The sequence below is a fragment of the Miniopterus schreibersii genome (genome assembly GCF_964146895.1).
Source record: "Miniopterus schreibersii genome assembly, chromosome: 3".
NCBI lineage: Eukaryota > Metazoa > Chordata > Mammalia > Chiroptera > Miniopteridae > Miniopterus > Miniopterus schreibersii.
In genome coordinates, this window is record NC_138103.1 from 58,620,482 (window position 1) to 58,639,176 (window position 18,695).

The 18,695-nt window shown below is 33.0% G+C and overlaps 1 protein-coding gene across 2 annotated transcripts in view; it reads left to right on the forward strand.

The window, feature by feature from the left end:
* TMEM161B (transmembrane protein 161B) overlaps positions 1 to 18,695 on the forward strand; it is a 63,402-nt gene that overhangs the window by 38,734 nt on the left and 5,973 nt on the right. Inside the window, exons 6-9 of one of the 2 annotated variants that reach the window (XM_081131159.1) lie at positions 12,230 to 12,381; positions 12,918 to 12,978; positions 13,479 to 13,619; positions 16,223 to 16,336. In XM_081131159.1, coding sequence (XP_080987285.1) covers positions 12,230 to 12,381; positions 12,918 to 12,978; positions 13,479 to 13,619; positions 16,223 to 16,336 — 468 coding nt within the window. The remainder of the gene's footprint in view (positions 1 to 12,229; positions 12,382 to 12,917; positions 12,979 to 13,478; positions 13,620 to 16,222; positions 16,337 to 18,695) is intronic. The other variant, XM_081131160.1, reaches the window with a different exon arrangement.

Here is an 18,695-nt window from a genome sequence, read left to right on the forward strand (position 1 = left end):
TACTTCTAAACCCAAAGGAATACTGTCCTACCCATTTGTACTTCTAACCATCTGACTAATTCTTTGTGTTCCAATTCCATTTATGACAGGTTGCATACTATGGGAAGGTAGAGTAAAGAAAGCCTTACAGTGAGGATGAAGCAGTTGTAGTAATTGCCTTTTTTGTATGAAGGCCCACGAAGTCTTAAACACTGATATTATAATGTGAAACATTTTTTAAATTTATGAATAAAGGAAAAGTAAAAAGGTAAAAGTGGTTTTTGAAGAAAACAGATTTTTTTGGTGAAAGTAAAACTTAAAAATTAAAATACAATAAATTTTTTAAAGAACCTCTTATGAATAAGCTGTATCACAGAGTAATATTGAATCAGTTACGTGAATTTGAGTGAGAAGAAAGCTATTCTACAAAGTGATAAAGCTTCTCAGTAGTCCTATTATATTTGGCTAAAGGACTGGATCATTAGTCACATTTCCACAGTGCTTGTATTTTACAATGTGGATGGTTTAAGGTACAAAACCCTATTATGTATGTTTTTAAGGCTATGTTTTAAAATTTTAATTTGCCTTGGTTTCCAGACATGCAAATTTTATACAAAGCAAAAAGTCATGTATTAGATTTAAACTGAAATAAATTCTAAGGTCATGTGTGTTACTCAGTTCTATATGTAGATTTGTAAATTAAAGGTCTGTAATTTAACTGTTGTATTTGTTTGCTGTAGGAAATAGACAACTACAGCAAACTTAAGACCTCTTCTAAATTCCTTAAAAGATTCTAAATTACTATATTTTTTACTTTACAAAAGTAATCTGTTTTAGATTAATAAGAAAAACAAAACACTAAACCCTGAAGTGAACTGCATAAGATATCAGATTTCCTAGTGAGAAAGAAACAGTCAAAGCTATTGAATCTGAGCCAAGGTACTTGTTTTATCTTGAAAATTTGCACATAGCATGTTGTGTCAAAGCTTTGTTTCTTTTATAAACTTTTGGAGATCTTCTGTGACATTAATATTGCCAAATTAATTCACCTGTCAGCTCAGAAACCTAGCATTATCAGGAAGTTATTTGAGAGATAGGGTTATATTTCTGTTTATTAATTTTTAATTAAGTATGACTTTTTGTTTTAGTTTGGAAATCATCATTTTCCTTCTGAATCTGAAAACTTAAGTAACCTATGTTGTTTTGCTTTATTTTAATCCAGGAGATTAGATAATAGTTTTTTGTTTGTTTGCTTCCTTGCTTTCTTTTATTTTAAAATAAAGCCTGTGTATTATGCTTTCAAAGATCTTTGGCTATTATTTCCTTCCACAATCTGGCTAGGTTGAGGCTGGCTGGCTGTAAGCTTCTTGTGGGATGGTTTTACATATGCATAGTCGTTTTTAGCTTATCTCTGAGAGAATTTTAGGTTTTGTTTCTTTTTAACTAGAATACGAATTAAACCTTTATCTCAAAATATGAAAAAATATTTCCGTTAAAAATTATCCTAGTTGGTTGTTTTGTTTTGTGTTTTTAACATTGGAAGATAGGATGAGATTGTTTTTAAAAGGATTTTACTTGCTAGGTCATAAGGATTGATGTACTTATTGTTAGTTTTCAATGTACACACTATAGCAGATTGTTGGTATAGTTTCCAGGTTTCTTTGCAGTGAGAAAGCATACTGTAATGTGTTTGGGGTATTTTAGTTGCCTTTTCTTACGGAAAAATAGATGTGGGAGGTTTAACTATTTGAATAGGAAAAAACAGTTGTTTTTTATTATTGTTAGTGATAGCAAAACAAGATTTTTTTTAAAACAGTGTAGAAAACTCTCAGTTTACATGAAAATTCTTAGCTGAGTTGAAACAATAAGATAATGATAAATTTTGAGAAACTTCTGAAAACCTCTGTTTCTTCCTTAGGAGACTATCTATTTGATTTGTCTATTGGCAACAAAATATTTCTTAGAATATGGTCTTGTTTGATCTCTTTCCTCCTCAATAAAACATTGAATAATTTAAAAATTTTAAGGTATAGAAGATATTTTCTTAATATAAGAATTGGGTCTTTACAGCAATGTGAATCTAAACTAAGTTAAAACATATTAGTGGCTTGATAAGTATTTTTTATTTATTATCCTAGATTTGAGAGAAATTTGCAGTTTTAGACTAAAAGTTAAGACTGTTGATCATTTGAAAGCTCTTATTTCCACTTCAAAGATAAATACATTTAGAATACTTTGCTACTAAGTAATCTTTCTAACTATCCATGATTTTTCTTTTCTATTGTAGTTTTTGTATTTGCATCTAGAAATTATGACCAAATTCCAATTGCAAAAGTTGATATTAAATTAGAACTTTAAAAATATCAGCCATGTAGCAGAAAAAGTTTTATCTTACCCCTAACATTCTATTTACTTCAAGGAAAGCAAAATAACTTAGCACTTAAAGTAGGCAGTACATTCAACTAGGACTGGGGTTAATAACGGGGGGAAATTATTAAATAAGAAGAAAATGATTTGCATATGCAATTTTGAATATTTATTAATATCATATTCTTGATCAAAGTCTACAGAATGATTTATGAAAATAGTACTAGAGGGATAAAGCTGGGGCTTGGGGAGTCTACTCACTGTGAGGTTACTTGCTCATTATTTCCACTTAGGCATAAGTAAATAAATGCCATGATTTTACCTAATAAGTGTTTTTTGTTACATGTCTGTAAATATAGAGGCCTTACTTTGGTATGTTATCAAATGTTATTCACATTATCAGGTTGTATTTATGTATAAAAGGGAAAAAATAAGTCTATCTAATTTACTTGGCAATTGTGGACAATTTATGAAGAAACATTCAAAGGAAATAGCTCTTAGAGAAATTTTATTTTGAAATCCATCCCTATAGTAATTCAGGTGTAGTTTATTCTTCTATGTGAATAACTTACTGTTAATAAGCATATTTATCGTATTAGAGCATAAGAGGATTTTGTTTCCTTATTTCAAAACAATTTGTTATATAGGTATTAGAGAAATTGGATAAGTAGCTCACTAAGAAACTTCGCTACTATCTTAGCTAGTACAGGAAGTCTCTATAAGTGATCTCAAAGCAAAGTTAACCATAGTTGTCAGTGAGTAACTCCAGATGGGATACCACAGTGTATTTATTTCTCCTGTCTCTTAAAAAGAAAGCCAGATTTTATTCTGATATATCTAATGCTAACAAGTCTTTTTTTAGGAGGTTTTTGTTTATTCTACTATCATGTACTACTTTTTGGGCTTACATATAAATGGAATAAAATAGAAGTTTGATGGAAGAAGCATTTGAGTTTTGAGTTGAAACATGATGACGATTCTACAAAACAGAATCCCAAAATAGACGTTAGTTGGTTTAGCAAATCTTCTTGGCCAGGAATGAACTGTTACACACTAGGGTTATTGCTAGAAAATACTCAGAATTTTTTGTTTGGAGAGAGAATATAACTCCTAGAAGAGCTACCTGTTTACTTCTCTATAAATTATGTTAAATACTTGTTTTGTTCTGGTTGTATATATATGTATTAGGGCTTTGTCAGTGAAGGACTAGATTTTATTGAAATCTTAAGATTTTTATGAGGATAGTATTTCACAAGAATAGGAAACAGTTCTAACAGGTGGTTAATGTTAATCATTAACATTTCACTATATTTTAATTCATAGGATGTGGAAAAATCTCAGTGCATGACATTGAAAAGATTAGTAAGAGCATACATGTGTACTTTATACATTGTGAATTTGTATGTACTTTAGGTCCTGTTAAACTCCAGGATATAATGTACTTTTTTCCTGAGTGGAGGGTACATTGTAGGTCAAAACTTTGTTAAAATACAGATTAAATTTTCTAAAATGTTAACCTTTATCAAATAATATGGATATATAGTTTCTATAGACAAAAAGTACTAAAAGTGTTGTATTAAAAACCAAGAGTCCCCTTCCCTGCCCCCTGGCCACTTCTGATTCTGTTTTAGCTGTTAATTTCTGGCTTTGAAACTCTTCATATTTTAAAATATAATGCTTATACTAATGATTCATCAGTTATGGTAGATGAGGATATTTCTTTCTTAAACGTGCCATCCTCTGTGCTTCCTCTTCGTTATGTTCTTAATGTAGTTACTTTACAATTTTTGCTGAAATCAGTATTCAGTGGTTATTATTCATATTTAAATATATGTGTGAGCATTATAAGGTAATATAGCTTCTTTTGCAATTTTTTCATTAATTAATGATTTCATAAAATTATTTTGTGTGTGTGTGTTATTAATTCCACTAGCTTTTCAGATTACTTTTCACAGAGTCACTTGTAACTTCTGTTAGTTTCACTTTTTAACCCAAATGGATATACTCTTCTTAGAGACCTCAGTTCTCTGACTTTTATCTGGGCTGGTTGCTCTTCAAGCCTATTGTACAACTGTCATCCTGGGACTTATTTTTGTTGTCATTACTGAACTTTCTCCCAAGTTCAGTATCCAGGATTCAGTGTTTTTTCTCTATCTTGATTTGTTCAGATGTTTTGGTGGTGCTTTCTGCCAAAGTGTGCACATGAGATAACTAACTAGTTTTAGACCTCACAGTTTTGAAAGTGCCTAAATTGGTAATTCTAAGTTGTCAGTGTTTTTCTTCATAATTTTGAAGACATTGCTCCATTGTCCTCTACCTCAAAAGTGGCTCTTGAAAAATACAGTGTCATGATATTTAATCTTTTGCATATGACTTTTTAAATTGTTTTTCTTCTCAGGAATCTTTACTTTTATCTGGTTTCTGAAGGTTCATGATCATGTAGTTCTTTGGGAATTTTTTTTTCATTCTTCGTGCTGGGCTTTTGGTAGGTTCTTTTAATTTGGAAACTTTGAGTTTGGAAATTATTTTTTATTTCTGATCATTTCTTTCCTTCTGTAATCTCCCCCCCCCCCCCCCATTTCTCTTTCTCTCTTTTTTTAAATCCTCACCAAAGGATATTTTTTCCATTGCATTTTAGAGAGAGTGGAAGGGAGGGCGAGAGAGAAACAGACAGACATCAATGTGAGAGAGACACATTGATTGGTTGCCTCCCACACACACCCCGACCAGGGCTGGGGATCGAGCCTGCAACCAAGGTACATGCCCCCTTGGCTGGAATTGAACCCGGGACCCTTCAGTCCGCGGGCCAATGCTCTAACAACTAAGCCAAACTGGCTAGGGCTTTCTCTTTTCTTAGTCAGATAGCTTGCCTCCTGGACTGATCCTGTCATTTTAATACCCTTTTTGCGTGATGAAACTTTTCCTCAACTTTATCTTTCAAATCTAGTTTTAAAAATTTTGCCTGCCCCGGTTTTTATTTTCCTGAGGGTTTTTGTTTGTTTGTTTTTTGTATCTAACCATTCCTTTCCCATAGCATCTTGTTCAGGTTTCAAAGATGAACTTATCTTTGCTCAGCTTTATGAAATAGAGATGTATCTCATATAGATAATATATGTATAAAAACCCGTGTGTGTGTGTGTGTGTGTCTATATATGAGATACATTCTGCTGCCTTTACCATCTCTTTTCTCTGAGTTATTCCCCCCCCCCTTACCCTTTCTCTTTTGTCTTTTATATAAAATGCTATGCTGTAATACAGGGGTTGGTAAACTATGGCTTGCTGTATGTGAGCTGCATCCTATTTGTGTATAGCTCTTGAACTGAGAATGATTTTTAAAATGTTAAAGGCTTGTTTAGAAAAATTAAAAAACAGAAGAATATACTACAGAGACTGTTATGGCCCACAAAGCCTAAGATATTTACTACCTGGTCCTTTACAGAAAAGGTTTCTGCTCCCTGCTCTAATGTTTGGGGATTCTTGGCTTTCCTTTCATATTTAAGAGTCAGATGCTAAAAGCAGTTTGGAAATTCTATGTCAGTAGGGCTTGGTTAGCTTCACTGAAGAATGACTTGGTGATACTGAAGCTGGTTTTGTTTTAGGTAGCCCATAATGTCATTACCTGTTGGTCTTTCTTTGCGTCTTTAGTTTCTGTAGAGGAGAGTAAACTCCTGCCTGGAGTGTAGAAGCTTGTTGCACGTTTCAAAGGTGAGTATACCTTTGAGTATGTAGACTTTCACTTAATTTTTCTGTGCTGAGTACGGTTGCCTTAATCTAAACTCTACTGTACTTTAGATTCAGTTCCTTCAGAGGCTAATATTAGTCTTCTGCTGGAGTCAGAGTGGAGTTTGTTACCTGGCTGCACAGGAAAGTAATAGTAGTAGAAAGTTGGAAGTCCAATTTCTACTTATGTAGAGGTCAACTCATACCTCTGTATTCAACTTATACCACATTGCTGTGTTTTGTAGAAGCTTGTACCTCTTGGATTACATTTTCAAGGGAAAGGATAAAGATTTAAACACAATTAAGAATTGTACCAAAGTAAAATTAACTTAGCTTTTTTGTCCTTGTGTACATTCCCATATTACTTTTTGATATTAGAAGTTTGGTGTTTTAGTTGCATTTTACAAATGGAAAAACTGGAAACAGAAAGATTAATTAACCCCTCACATGGAGGATCACATAGTAAGAGTAGAATCAAGGTTCAGCCAGGCAGTCTAGATCTAGAGAATGCTTTATTTACAACTATGTCACACTGCAGGATGATGTACTTGACAAGTAAATTATAGTAGTAAGTGCTATGAGTTTAGTGCTATGGGTTTTGGCTTGAGAGAGAAAGGCAAGCTTCATGAAGGATGTAGAGCTTCAGTTGAGTCTTACTAGGTAGATGGAAGGGAAGAAAGTTCTGATGATAGGTTATGACCCAAGACTATATAGCTATTACATTTAGGAGATGATAAATACACCACTCGGGTTTAAGTGGAGGTTTGGGGACTATTGAATGAAAGCTTGAACATATGGGCATAGCCCAATGATAGTATTAATAGAATATTGTATGTGTATTTTACATTGTGGGTTATGGGAAGGTTCTGTTTTAACAGGGGACTCAATAAATACTTGATTTTAAGGTTCATTCAGTATTCAATATTAATTGAGGATGCAGGGATTATAAGGTTTTAGGTGTTTGTGGTGTAGGATTATATTTGATTTAAGTATTAATGATATGGGGAAGATTATGCTTCACAGATAAGATTACATCTAATTTTGTGGAGGTTTTTTTCCTGTTAGTGTTGACATATTGTGTAATTTATTTCTATGGTAACAAAGTTTGGTAGTAGATGTCATCTTTGAGAAATTTCATTTTGGTCTTTTGATATCAGTTTTGGCTAAAGATATTATTTCTCTTTTTAGTGTAAGTAAATGAGTTAGAAATTGCCCCATTATAGATTCCAGTATCCATTTTCAGTTCCAGCCAGGGCTCAGGGCCCTCAAGCAATGAGATATATCATAGCTGGATCTCAAAAGCCGTTCAGTTGTAGTTCTGGAGTTTTTATATTTTGTTTTTTAGTTTCTTTTTCCTTAGTCTCCCAATTTGTAAGCTCTTCCTTATAATGCCAAGAAAGAGATGGACCTGTTGTGTTTGATACTAGTAAAAGGAACCATCAGCTTTATTTTTTTTTTTTTTAAGTTTTGGAGAAGAAATAAGTAAAGAACATGTTAGTATATCCTAAAGGGAAAAGTTTGAGCATCTGTATTACAGACTCTTATTATCCCTCTTCTGAAACAGTATTTTGTGTTTCATAAATTCCATCTTGAATGTTGAAAATTAGATGAAGTTTTTTTAAAACTTAACTTGTTCTTAACTTGTTTTCTTAGAAAACTTGGTGCTCAGAGATAGATTCTGTACAAAAACTACTATTTGCATGGGGAAAAGTTTTAGTAGTCCTATATATTTAAAAATCATGTTTTTTCCTTTGTTACTTGCTTTCATATTTTTCACACTTAACCTGCTTCAACTTTCATGGAAATGGTTAATATCACTTATTAATCATAAATAAAATGAGGTTATACTTTTAAAATTGCTTAGTTTTTTAAATAATTGTGTAATAGACTCAGATATATGTTTTCTCCTATGAGAAGTTAGAAAGTTTAAGCAGAGAAGTCTTAACTTTGTAGTTTTTCTTTATTAATTGCACTGCTGAAAACCAAATCATAATGTAAATTTAAAATACAATGTATTTATTATCTTGGTTAATTAGAATACTATTCCAAAAGCTTAGATTATGCAAGATAGTTTAGATCAATGTTTTGTAACCTTTTTTTCTGCCTACACACACAGCTGGTTCCTGTCATTATGATCCATGTATTTTCACTAGGTTAATGGGATGAGTTTGCACTGATGGGGGGGCAGGTCCTTTCTTTATCTCCCGTAGCTGGAGACTCTTGAATACTGTCAGAGTCCTGTCTTGGATGTATAGTCTTCATAATTTTTTCCCCCTGGGAAGTGTTTTTACGTTAAGCAACTATAATCTGCCAGTGTTTGTCTTTGATGTGAGAGCAAAAATGCAGAAACTCTGAAATGAATTACATACTTTTTAAAAATATATATATATATATCTTATTGATTTCAGAGAGAGGAAGGGAGAGGGAGAGAGAGAGATAGAAACATCAATGATGATAGAGTCATTGATCAAGCCTGCAACTGAGCATGTGCCCTGACCGGGAATCGAACCCCGATCGCCTGGATCCTAGGTTGATGCTCAACTGCTGAGCCATGCCTCGCCGGGCTGAAATGAATTATATTCTTATAGAAAAGGAGAAAAAATAGTGATAGCATGTATGCAATGATTAAGTTGTGGGAAAGTTTTTAAAAATTCTTATTACATCTTAAAATGACATGGGAAGTAAATGTACTTTGTTAAACCCATTAATTGTTCTAATTGAAATTGATATTCTATTAATTCGACAATCCTACTTAAGCTTACTATTACAAAATTATGCCAACTTCTGCAGTGGTGCAGTATACTGTTATTGCTTATAAATGATTTAGTAGCTATTAGCCAAAATAGGAAGAAGATTCACAAGTATGTTTAGGGAAAACTTATACTATGTGGATTAGCTTTTTAATTTCAGTAGTTTCGAATTTCTGTGTTGTTCTATAACCAGAGTACTGCAGAGTTAAACTGAGCAAGATAACCTGTGTTAAGGTGCTAAATATTTGGTGGGGGTAATAATTATAAACCACTGACATTTGCTTGTTTACTTGTTTATTTCTTACATTGAAGAAGTAATTTGTTCAAATACTGGATATATATGTGTATATATATGTGTTTGTATGTATATAACCTGAGTTATGGTAAATATAAGAAAACATTTAGAATGAAAGTAACAGATGTGGTAAATGTCTTCAGAAGTTGAATGCTGAAGCTTCATATATGTGTTTTTGGTTATATGTGTTCTAAAGCGTTTATTCATTATAGCAAATTTAAAAACTTGCAGAGGTCTTTTTAGTCAAAAAGTTCAAAGAGGTTATATCTAGCTTTTCATTATCTGGTTTTGTCTTGTCTTAGGGGCAAATGAGGTACTTCATAAAATATAGCATTATAAGTAATATCATTATAATAGTCCTTAAAGTTGAAACCACTTCCTAGTACAGTGATTTTTAGATAGTACCTCCAACTTACATGTAGATTGTATTCTAAAATGCTTGGAAATAAAATAATTTTTTTTTTTTTTAGAAAATAATACTACCTTGCGGCAGGGGTGGGGCAGTGGCAAGATTAGCTCATGAAAGTTCATTTGATCTAAGATAAATACTTTCTCAAATTTGTTTCCATAATTACTTATTAGCAGTTGAGAAAAAGCAGAGAGATTTGTGGGTAGGGAGTTTAGCTAAAGTAGAATTAACTGAGGTGAGAACAGTGAAGGGCAGGTAAAGGGATGATACTGAAAAATGAAGTGCTTGACTAAAGGAAGTTAATAAAAATACAGTGGTACCTGGGTTTTCTAATGCAGTCCGTTCTGGAAGACTGTTCGAGTTCTGAAACGTTCAAAAACTGAGGGATCAACAGCCGACAGCTAGGCCTCAGGATCTTGCCCTCAGCTTAAACCTTGTGGCATGTTCGACTTCTGAGGTGTGTTCAAAACCGAAGCATTTCCTCCCGGGTTTATAACGTTCGTTACCCGAAATGTTTGTCAACGGAGATGTTTGGAAACCGAGGTACCACTGTATTCAATAGGTGAGTAAAGATGAGCTATTCCTGTACAGTACTTTGTATCTTTTGTTGTTGTTGACGTTTTAAAGGGGGAACTATCCACCAAAACCTTAGCCTTTATAAAACCCAGAAATCCTTTAAATTTAAAACTATGAGTGGAAAATTATTTTTGTCATTGCCAATGATACAAACAGATCTTAGACTAAAACCTTTTCTGTATTGTTTTCTCCTTTAAGTATATTATCCCAGGGAAATAGTGTTGTTTCTGATATTGTTCTTCAAAAGATCTAATTACCATTAAAGCATATGATTAGTAGTAATTCAGCTTATCTAAACTGTGTAAAACATTTCTATGGCAAAATTTATTCACTGATTGGTTGAGTACCTACTATGTGCCACGCACTCTTCTTGGTGTTCTAACTACAACAGTGGATAAGAGACAAGAATCTTTGATATCATGGAGTATACATTCTAGTAGTGATTTATTTCCATTTTTAAGTTCCATTTGAAAGATGCCAAAATGTCATCTACCTTTAATACCCTCAAGTTGCCTAACTTAGGATAAGTGCAGTACCTAGAAGCAGCTGGGACTCTAGATTTATATCCAGTATACTAGGTAGTATCTAATAATAGAGAATGGGAATAACTATATTAACTTTTTAAATACAGCAGCAATGGACAGCTTCCCTTTTTTAGCTTTCTAAAGAATAGTTTGTTGATTTTTAGAGAGAGAGGAAGGGAGAGAAACATAGATATGAAAGTGCAACATGGATCTCCTGCCTCCTACATGACACCTACTGGGGATCAAGCCTGTAACCTGGGCATGTGGCCCTGACAGGGAACCGAACCATCAACCCTTTGGTGCACAGAACAGTGCCCAGCCAACTGAGTCACACCAGCCAGGGCAGGACAGCTTCCTTTAAAGACTAAGGATGAAAGTCCTTATCCTTGCCCATCCATTTGTGAATAAGGATTCTTCTGATTGTGAGAATGTTTGAACTATTTACTCCTGTCATGGAAGCTCTCTTTGTAAAAGATTTCATGTGTGACTGCTAAACTACCATGTTACTTGCATGCTGCATACAGTTTGGTAGAGGCAGTATAATCTGAACAGACTGCATCCAGATGGCTTAGAAATCCCAACTGCCTCTGATCTAGCTGTGTGATCTTGGGCAAGCTACTTAACCTGTCTGTGCCAGAGATTTTTTAAATCTATAAAGTAGCGATAATAGCTGGCTATAATGTGAGGGTGAAATGAGTTAATTGGTAATGCCTAGCAGTTAGCAAATACTGCATGGCAGTGGTTATTATTTTCAGGCTTGACATATAGTTTAGGTAAAAGATGCCTTTCTATACTCTTTTGCAAAGCAACTTTATTTTGTTTGGTGGGTTTATGCCTTCAAGGAGAACTATTTGGTATAATGGAAATCTGGGTTCTGGTTTGGATCACCCATTGATCTGATCTTGATTTGATAAGTTAGTTATGGGGAATTCAGATAAAATGTTATCTTTAATATTTTCATATGAAATTAAAATATTTTGATATTTTTAATATATCTGCTTGTTGAACCTTTGGCTGTCTTTGAGTAGTCAACTGGAACTTTTGTTTAATCATACTGTGAAATGGTGAACCAGATACTTTGTTTTTGTACCACAGCTTACCAGTGGGTATTAGGAATTTCCAGATTTTGAGTTACTGAATGATTTACAGATGATTCCTGTGATTTGTGTTTGTGTGTTCAGTCTGAATATAAACTACTTAATCAAAGTCCCAATAAAAGATAGTTCCCTAATATAACCTCTAGTTTGGCTTGTCTGTCACTGAGAACCTATGCCATAAAATTACTATAATAACATCCCTAGTAAAATTTCAGTCAGAAAAACTAGAAATACATTCTTTTCCTAGTTACAACTTAATTTGTATATGTACACTTAAATGTTATGGACTTCACTTAGATTTGCTTTGTTTTTATGTCCTAATCTTAGAAGATTGTTCAGATTTTCATTAGTTTTTTCACTTCTTTCCAAAGAGCACCTCATAGTTAATCATGTTGCAGAATCAAAATAGATGTTTTAGTCAAATTTTATTGGAATTTCAGTCCTGTAAAGATGGTTGTGTTTAACTCCCACAAAGTTATTTGTAGTTTTTTCCTGAACTTTTTCTTCTGCAGCAAAGTTCTATTTTCATTAACTACACACTATTTTAAAGTAAAAGATGGTGGTGAAAGATCGGTCTGTGTTACCTTTGGATTTTTTTTCTTCGTGAAAGCAATGGCAGTCTTGATTGTAACAGAAAACTATCTGGAATTTGGACTCGAAACAGGTAATTCATACAACTTTAAAAATCAATTTTGCTTTATCTGGTGTTAATATTTTTTACTTCAATATTCAAGTAAGTTTTATATCAGATAGTTTTTAAAATTAGGTTAGAGGTGCATATTCTGTAATGTTCTAAATAAATAACTAACCTTTATTATTCTTAAGTAATATCTTCCTTCCTTTTTTGTTTTAGCTAAGTTTTTTTATTTTTTTTACCAGCAGAAATGCTGCTCTTTCTCCACTTTTTTCTTATAATTCAGTGAGTTTCTGTAATGCTAAAGTTTACTCCCGTAGATAAAGATGCAGATCTTAATGCAAATTTTATGCACACTCATGGAATGTACAAATATCAAAAGGATGTTTTCAAAGACTGTTCCTGCTAATAACCAAATTTTGTTGCATTATGGCATGCTAATTAGCACATGAAAGAGCTAAACTAGTCACTTCAAAGTTTAAGATGCTCTGTTTTCTAGCATTTTCTTTCCAAAGAATGATTCTGTATTTTACCTCAGTGGTAAGAATAATTTTTTTTCCCTACAGGATTTACAAATTTTTCAAACAGTGCGATGCAGTTTCTTGAAAAGCAAGGTTTAGAATCTCAGTAAGTTGTTTTTTTTTTAATTAAGCATCATTTAAATTTAAATTTTTCCATTCTTATTAAAATAGATTTACTATGAGTGGTTCTTTGTTTTTAATTAGCAAAAAAAGAGTTCTTTTTTAAGTAGGACTGTCACTTTAGAAATATTGTTACTTGTAATTTTTACATTTGTATAAAATTAGTATCTTTCATAGAATTTTTACTTGAATTTGATTTAATTCTTCTGCCAGCAGAGATTACACTAAGTTTATATCTGAGTCACATATCAAATTCTATGTTGAATATGTAGGTTGTATTTTTCAAATGTGGCTAAAAAGGTGCCTGATTCAGTTTATAGTTCACTAAAATCTATTATAGATAATTGAATAAGCACAGTCCTTCTATAGAAGTTTACTCTTTGTGTATTATTGTTATTATGGTTTTTTTAAATGATTGATTAGAAGAAAAATTTCTAGAAACTTAACTTAAAAAATTTATCAGATTTTTAAAATTTTTATTTTTAGGGGTCCTGTTTCAAAACTTACTTTCAAATTTTTCCTGGCTATTTTCTGTTCACTCATTGGGGCTTTTTTGACATTTCCTGGATTACGGCTGGCTCAAATGCATCTGGATGCCCTGAATTTGGCAACAGAAAAAATTACACAGTAAGCGGAAAATGTACATAAGCACATGCAGATAAATATATGTTTTCCATCTTAATGAAGGTATATTATTGTAATGAAATCATAAATTATTGTATTGAAAATTAATGAATAACCATTTGATGTCACACTATACTCTGTTTCTACTATAAGCAAGTTCTTTATTTAAAATATGTAACATCAATTCCTAAATTGTTTTACTTGTTACAATGGAAATGTCATTTTTCATATTAATTCTTTTAAACCTAGATCAATTTATGATATTGTAATCTCTACAACTGAACTAAGGATCTATGGAATATTTTATTTAAATTTTATATAAATAATTTAAATAATTTAATATTTTTTATTTAAAATATTTTTAAACATTTTGAAAGTAAAATCTGTATATATAAGAGGTGTTTGTACAACTCGTTAAAACGATGTGTTGTTTTATTTTGGGATTGTTAGTACTTTACAATGTCTAATATCATAGACTAGTTTTAACTATCAAATTTTATTTTAGTTCTCAAATGGAGGAATCAGATTTGAAACTCTATATATAGTTCAAAGCCCATTTACTGGTCATCATAGATTTTTGTGGCCATCATAGATTTTTGTCGTTGATATAGACACCTTGGCAGAATGACAGGTTTACACTCTAGCTCATATCCACATCTAAATTCCCACCTCATCTTTTTGTTTTGCAGTAGAAGCCCAAGTTGAGAATAGTCTTTTTCGATATATGTATTTATAGTCATTAAGTTTCCAAGTGATTATTTCTTAACATTTCTGCTCTAAAACCCCGTACTTAATGCTACTGATTCTCTAGTGTTTTTACATGCATATCTCTTACCTGTCTCCTTTTTCTTTATTTTAATTTTGACAGTCTTTTGGTTTTTCACCTCTATTTTTTAACATATGCATGTGTGTGTTTACTTACTTTCACCTCCCAGCGCACACTCCTTCATCCCTCTTTTTCCTCCTTTTTACTCGGTGTGCTCTTGGCTACATCCTGCCTTTCTCCCACATCCATCTCTCTAATGGCTTCTTTTAAAACAAAACCTGGTTCTCCCTCCTTCTCTACACGCACACTTCAGTCCACTAACCCCAGTGTTACGATTTAAATAAGCTGAAAGGGTGGGTGGAGGGGAGTCCTTCACCAGCAACTGAACCGCTGTGGGCTGCTCCTTAATACTAGAGTGTTCCCTAGCAACACTGCATACCTAATACTGCTGCTTTCTTCCCCCACACCCGAAGGTTTACCCAGCCTGTGGGATGAAAGAATCACTTTATAAAAACAAAACATTTGTGGTGGTTTGGGGTGGTGGTGGAGGTACATTTTATTTTCCTTTTCAGTAAAACGTGGCCTCTTTTTAAGATTTTTCACTAGCAATTTGGAGTTTTTATTTTCAGATTATTGTACCCCCCCCCCCCCAATTGTGTTGTAGCACTCTGCCTGATGCAAGGGTGTGGGCAAGCTAGTTCTGTTGTGAGAGTTACATGACTGGTACAAAGAGCAGCATTCGCCTCACCCCCATGGCCAGGCACAAGTACTTGTTTTCATGCCAGAGCTTAGGACCAGAGTTTCACTTTTCCCTGTCAGGTGTCTATGGTTCCCAGCCCCAGCTCTGTTTCCACATATAGATTACTATCATTTGCACTGTAGTGATATTTTGTGTGTGTGTGTATGTGTGTGTATGTTTATATGTATTAAAAACCCTCTAGTTTAGCCCTTCAGTGTGGTAGATGATGAAAGTAGTACATGATAATAAAATAATCTGAAGGATTTGTCTTTTTTCTAAAATAAGAAAAATCCCTACTAGCTATCTATCTCTGTAGGGTACAAATTTGGGACAGCAGTTAACAATGAAGTTATAGCTCATACCTGAATGAAGCCTTTTGCTGCATTAAGGTATATTGCTTTGTTGGGAGTAATGTAAATTTCTTCGGTTAGTAAAAAATAGGGAAATGTATTTCATGTATGTTTGTAATACTCCAAGAAGAAATAAAAGTGTGTGAGTTCTTACTTTTAACAACATAATTAAAACAATATACATGATCATTATATATGGAAAGTTTCCTTAGTTATAAGTTATTACAATAGGTTCCATCTCCTGTTTGCCTTCTAGTTTTAGGGACCTTGCTCATCACTATCTCTTGCTTGTAAATGATGAGGCATTTTGTTTTAGCTACACTGAAAAGTATCAAAAGATGACTTCTGTATACTGAAAATTCTTTGTATTCATTGATTGTTTAAAGTTGAAGAATCATTTCAGTACCTCAGAAAGATAGGAGGGGATTTTTAACAATAGACCAAAAGTGAACAGATTTAGATTTTAGTGCTAGATCTGCTTTTGACCTGTAATATTTCCATGAGCAAGTCACTTAACTTCCCTGAATCTAAATGTTCTTATCTGAAAATTAAGACAATGAAGTAGTTTTGCAAGGGCTTAAATCAGTATTAATTGATAGTGATAAATATAAAATAATGGTGATAGTAGTACCTTAAATATATAAAATACTGAAAATAAGTTTTTACCTTCATTTTCTAAGTCCCAAGTTTCTGTAGTTTACTAGTGTGTTATGTTTCTGGATTTTTATGTTTATTTCTTATATACTTTCAGAACATTACTTCATATCAACTTCTTGGCACCTTTATTTATGGTTCTGCTCTGGGTAAAACCAATCACCAAAGACTACATTATGAACCCACCATTGGGTAAAGAAAGCGTCCCTTTGTAAGTATGGGTATTTGAGGGCTAGTTTTTGTTTCATTATATAATAAATAATAATATATACTGTATTTAAGTCTTTTAAGGAAAATATTAGGACACTCTTTTTGAAATAATAGAAATGTTAAAAAAATGTGTTATGAAATTGAAGCTACAAGTCATTATTTAATTTGTGCTATTTATTAATGAATGTGAATGATCATTACCCTGCATTAACATTATTTTATGCACTTAAAAGTTTTTCTGCTTTTTCATTTATTGTCCAGTTGTTATCTGACATTTTTCAGTTGTCATTATGCCTATTTTAAAGATACTTTGTGTAGTTCTTTTATTTTTTAATTGTGAAAGTTATGGAGGAAAAAATAAGTATAAATCAAAATTCATATATGAAGCCCCCATGGTAGTTATTAACATTTCCCATATTTGCTTCACTTTTTTTTGCTTTGTTTTTTGATGTAGTTTTTCAAGTAAGATATAGCCTTAACATTTTTACTGTGTACCTCTAAAAAAATGACATTTTCCTACATAACAATATTGTCATCACACCTATCAAAATTTAAAAATAGTGCCTTAACATTATTATCTAATATTAGGTCATATTTCCCCAGTTAGACAACTATATTTTAACAGAAGAAGATGGTAAGGAAACACACAATTTATTAAAGGGCATTAATAAATGTACTTGATATGTTAACTCATTAGCCTTGTGAAATGATGTTAAAGTAATAGAAAGATTTATACAGAGCTAGTTTAAACCCCAGTTCTGCTCTTCACTAAAACTGTCACTTGGGGGAGATTATTTAACTTCACTGAGCCTCTGTTTCCCCTTCTGGAAAACGAAGATAATAGTATCTACCTCACAAAGTTATCATTGGAGTTAAATGAAAGTACACAAATAATGCAACCAGTTGTAAGTCAGTGTTTTGCCTCATCAAAATTAAAATAGAAAACCTTGAGTAGTCATTGACTCCACAGTATCCATTTTATATTATATATTTCTTTTTGATCCCAGTACAAAATTTGTCTTGGGGTATATAATCAGTGGTGACCATAACTTTTTTCTTTTTAAATTTTAGAGAGAGAGGAAGGGAAAGAGAGAGAGAGAAATATCTATGTGAGAGAGAAGCATTGATCATTGCCTCCCATATGTGCCCCAACCTGGGACTGAACCTGCAGCCTAGGTATGTGCCCTGACCAGGAATTCAACCCGAAACCTTTTGGTGTATGGACAACACTCCAACCAACTGAGCAACCTAGCCAGGGCCGTAACATTTTTTCAAAGAATTAATCTTATTGAACTAGGGCAGTATCCATATAAGTCATAATGTTTTCCCCCCCACACTATTAAAATGGTAATTTTAACTTGGCACATTCATTAAAGTATTTAAAAGTGGCATATTCTCTCTCTCCTTCCCTCCCTTCTTGCCTCCCCCCCCCCATGCCAGGAACTTCCCCCTTCTTTTAACTTCAGGCTTGAGTTACGTATGCCTTTCTCTTTCCTAAGCTCCAAGAGCCTTTCTTTTGTCTCTGAACTTGTTTCCTGAGCCTTCGCAGCCCAGCTGGCTCACTTCTTCCACGACTCCCTTCTTCTGCCTCTGTGACTTTCTAAATAAACTTTTGCTTGTATTTGGAGGGGCAGGGAGAGTACAGCCTGAGAATCCCAGGGTTCTAGACAAAGTCTCAGAGAAACTTTAACTCAAGTTTTTGATGCTGAAAGCATCCCCAGTCTTTCTTTGAAGTTTGGTCATAGAAGTTGGATTTTATACTCCTTTTATTATGTTCTCTGATTTTTTAAATTTTTATTTGCCTTAGTTTAATTAGGAAAACAGAAAACCAGCATTTATGGTGTATCCATCATATACCAGTTATTATGCTAGGTATCGATACTTTACATATTTTATCGTTTATTCTTCCAGTAATTCTGTGTGTGATTGCTGTTTTCATCTCATTTTATAGATGAAGTAATGGACTCAAAAGTTAAATCATTTGGCTAAGGTTTTCAGTTAGATTTGGTATATATAAAGTACTTGGTGGTTATACCAACATTCATTTCCCACTTTCAGCCTAACTAAACTTTGTTAAGGTTAGTAGCACAGAAGGAAAGAAAATGGTTAGTAGCACTTGCTTAAATGAAATGGAGATATAGAATTTTTCCCTTGTGTGTATATATAGGAAAATTTTGTTGTTCTTGAAGACCTAGGATCCTCTTTGACCTGGGATCATTGTTTCCTTTGTTCCATCCCCATTTCTAACCCATTTGGGTAAGCAGTTCAAACAAAATCACAGCCTTGGCTCTGCTCTATCCTATTCTCTATTTGTTAGACCATTACATTAAATGATTAGACAAAGGTGATTTTAAATTTTT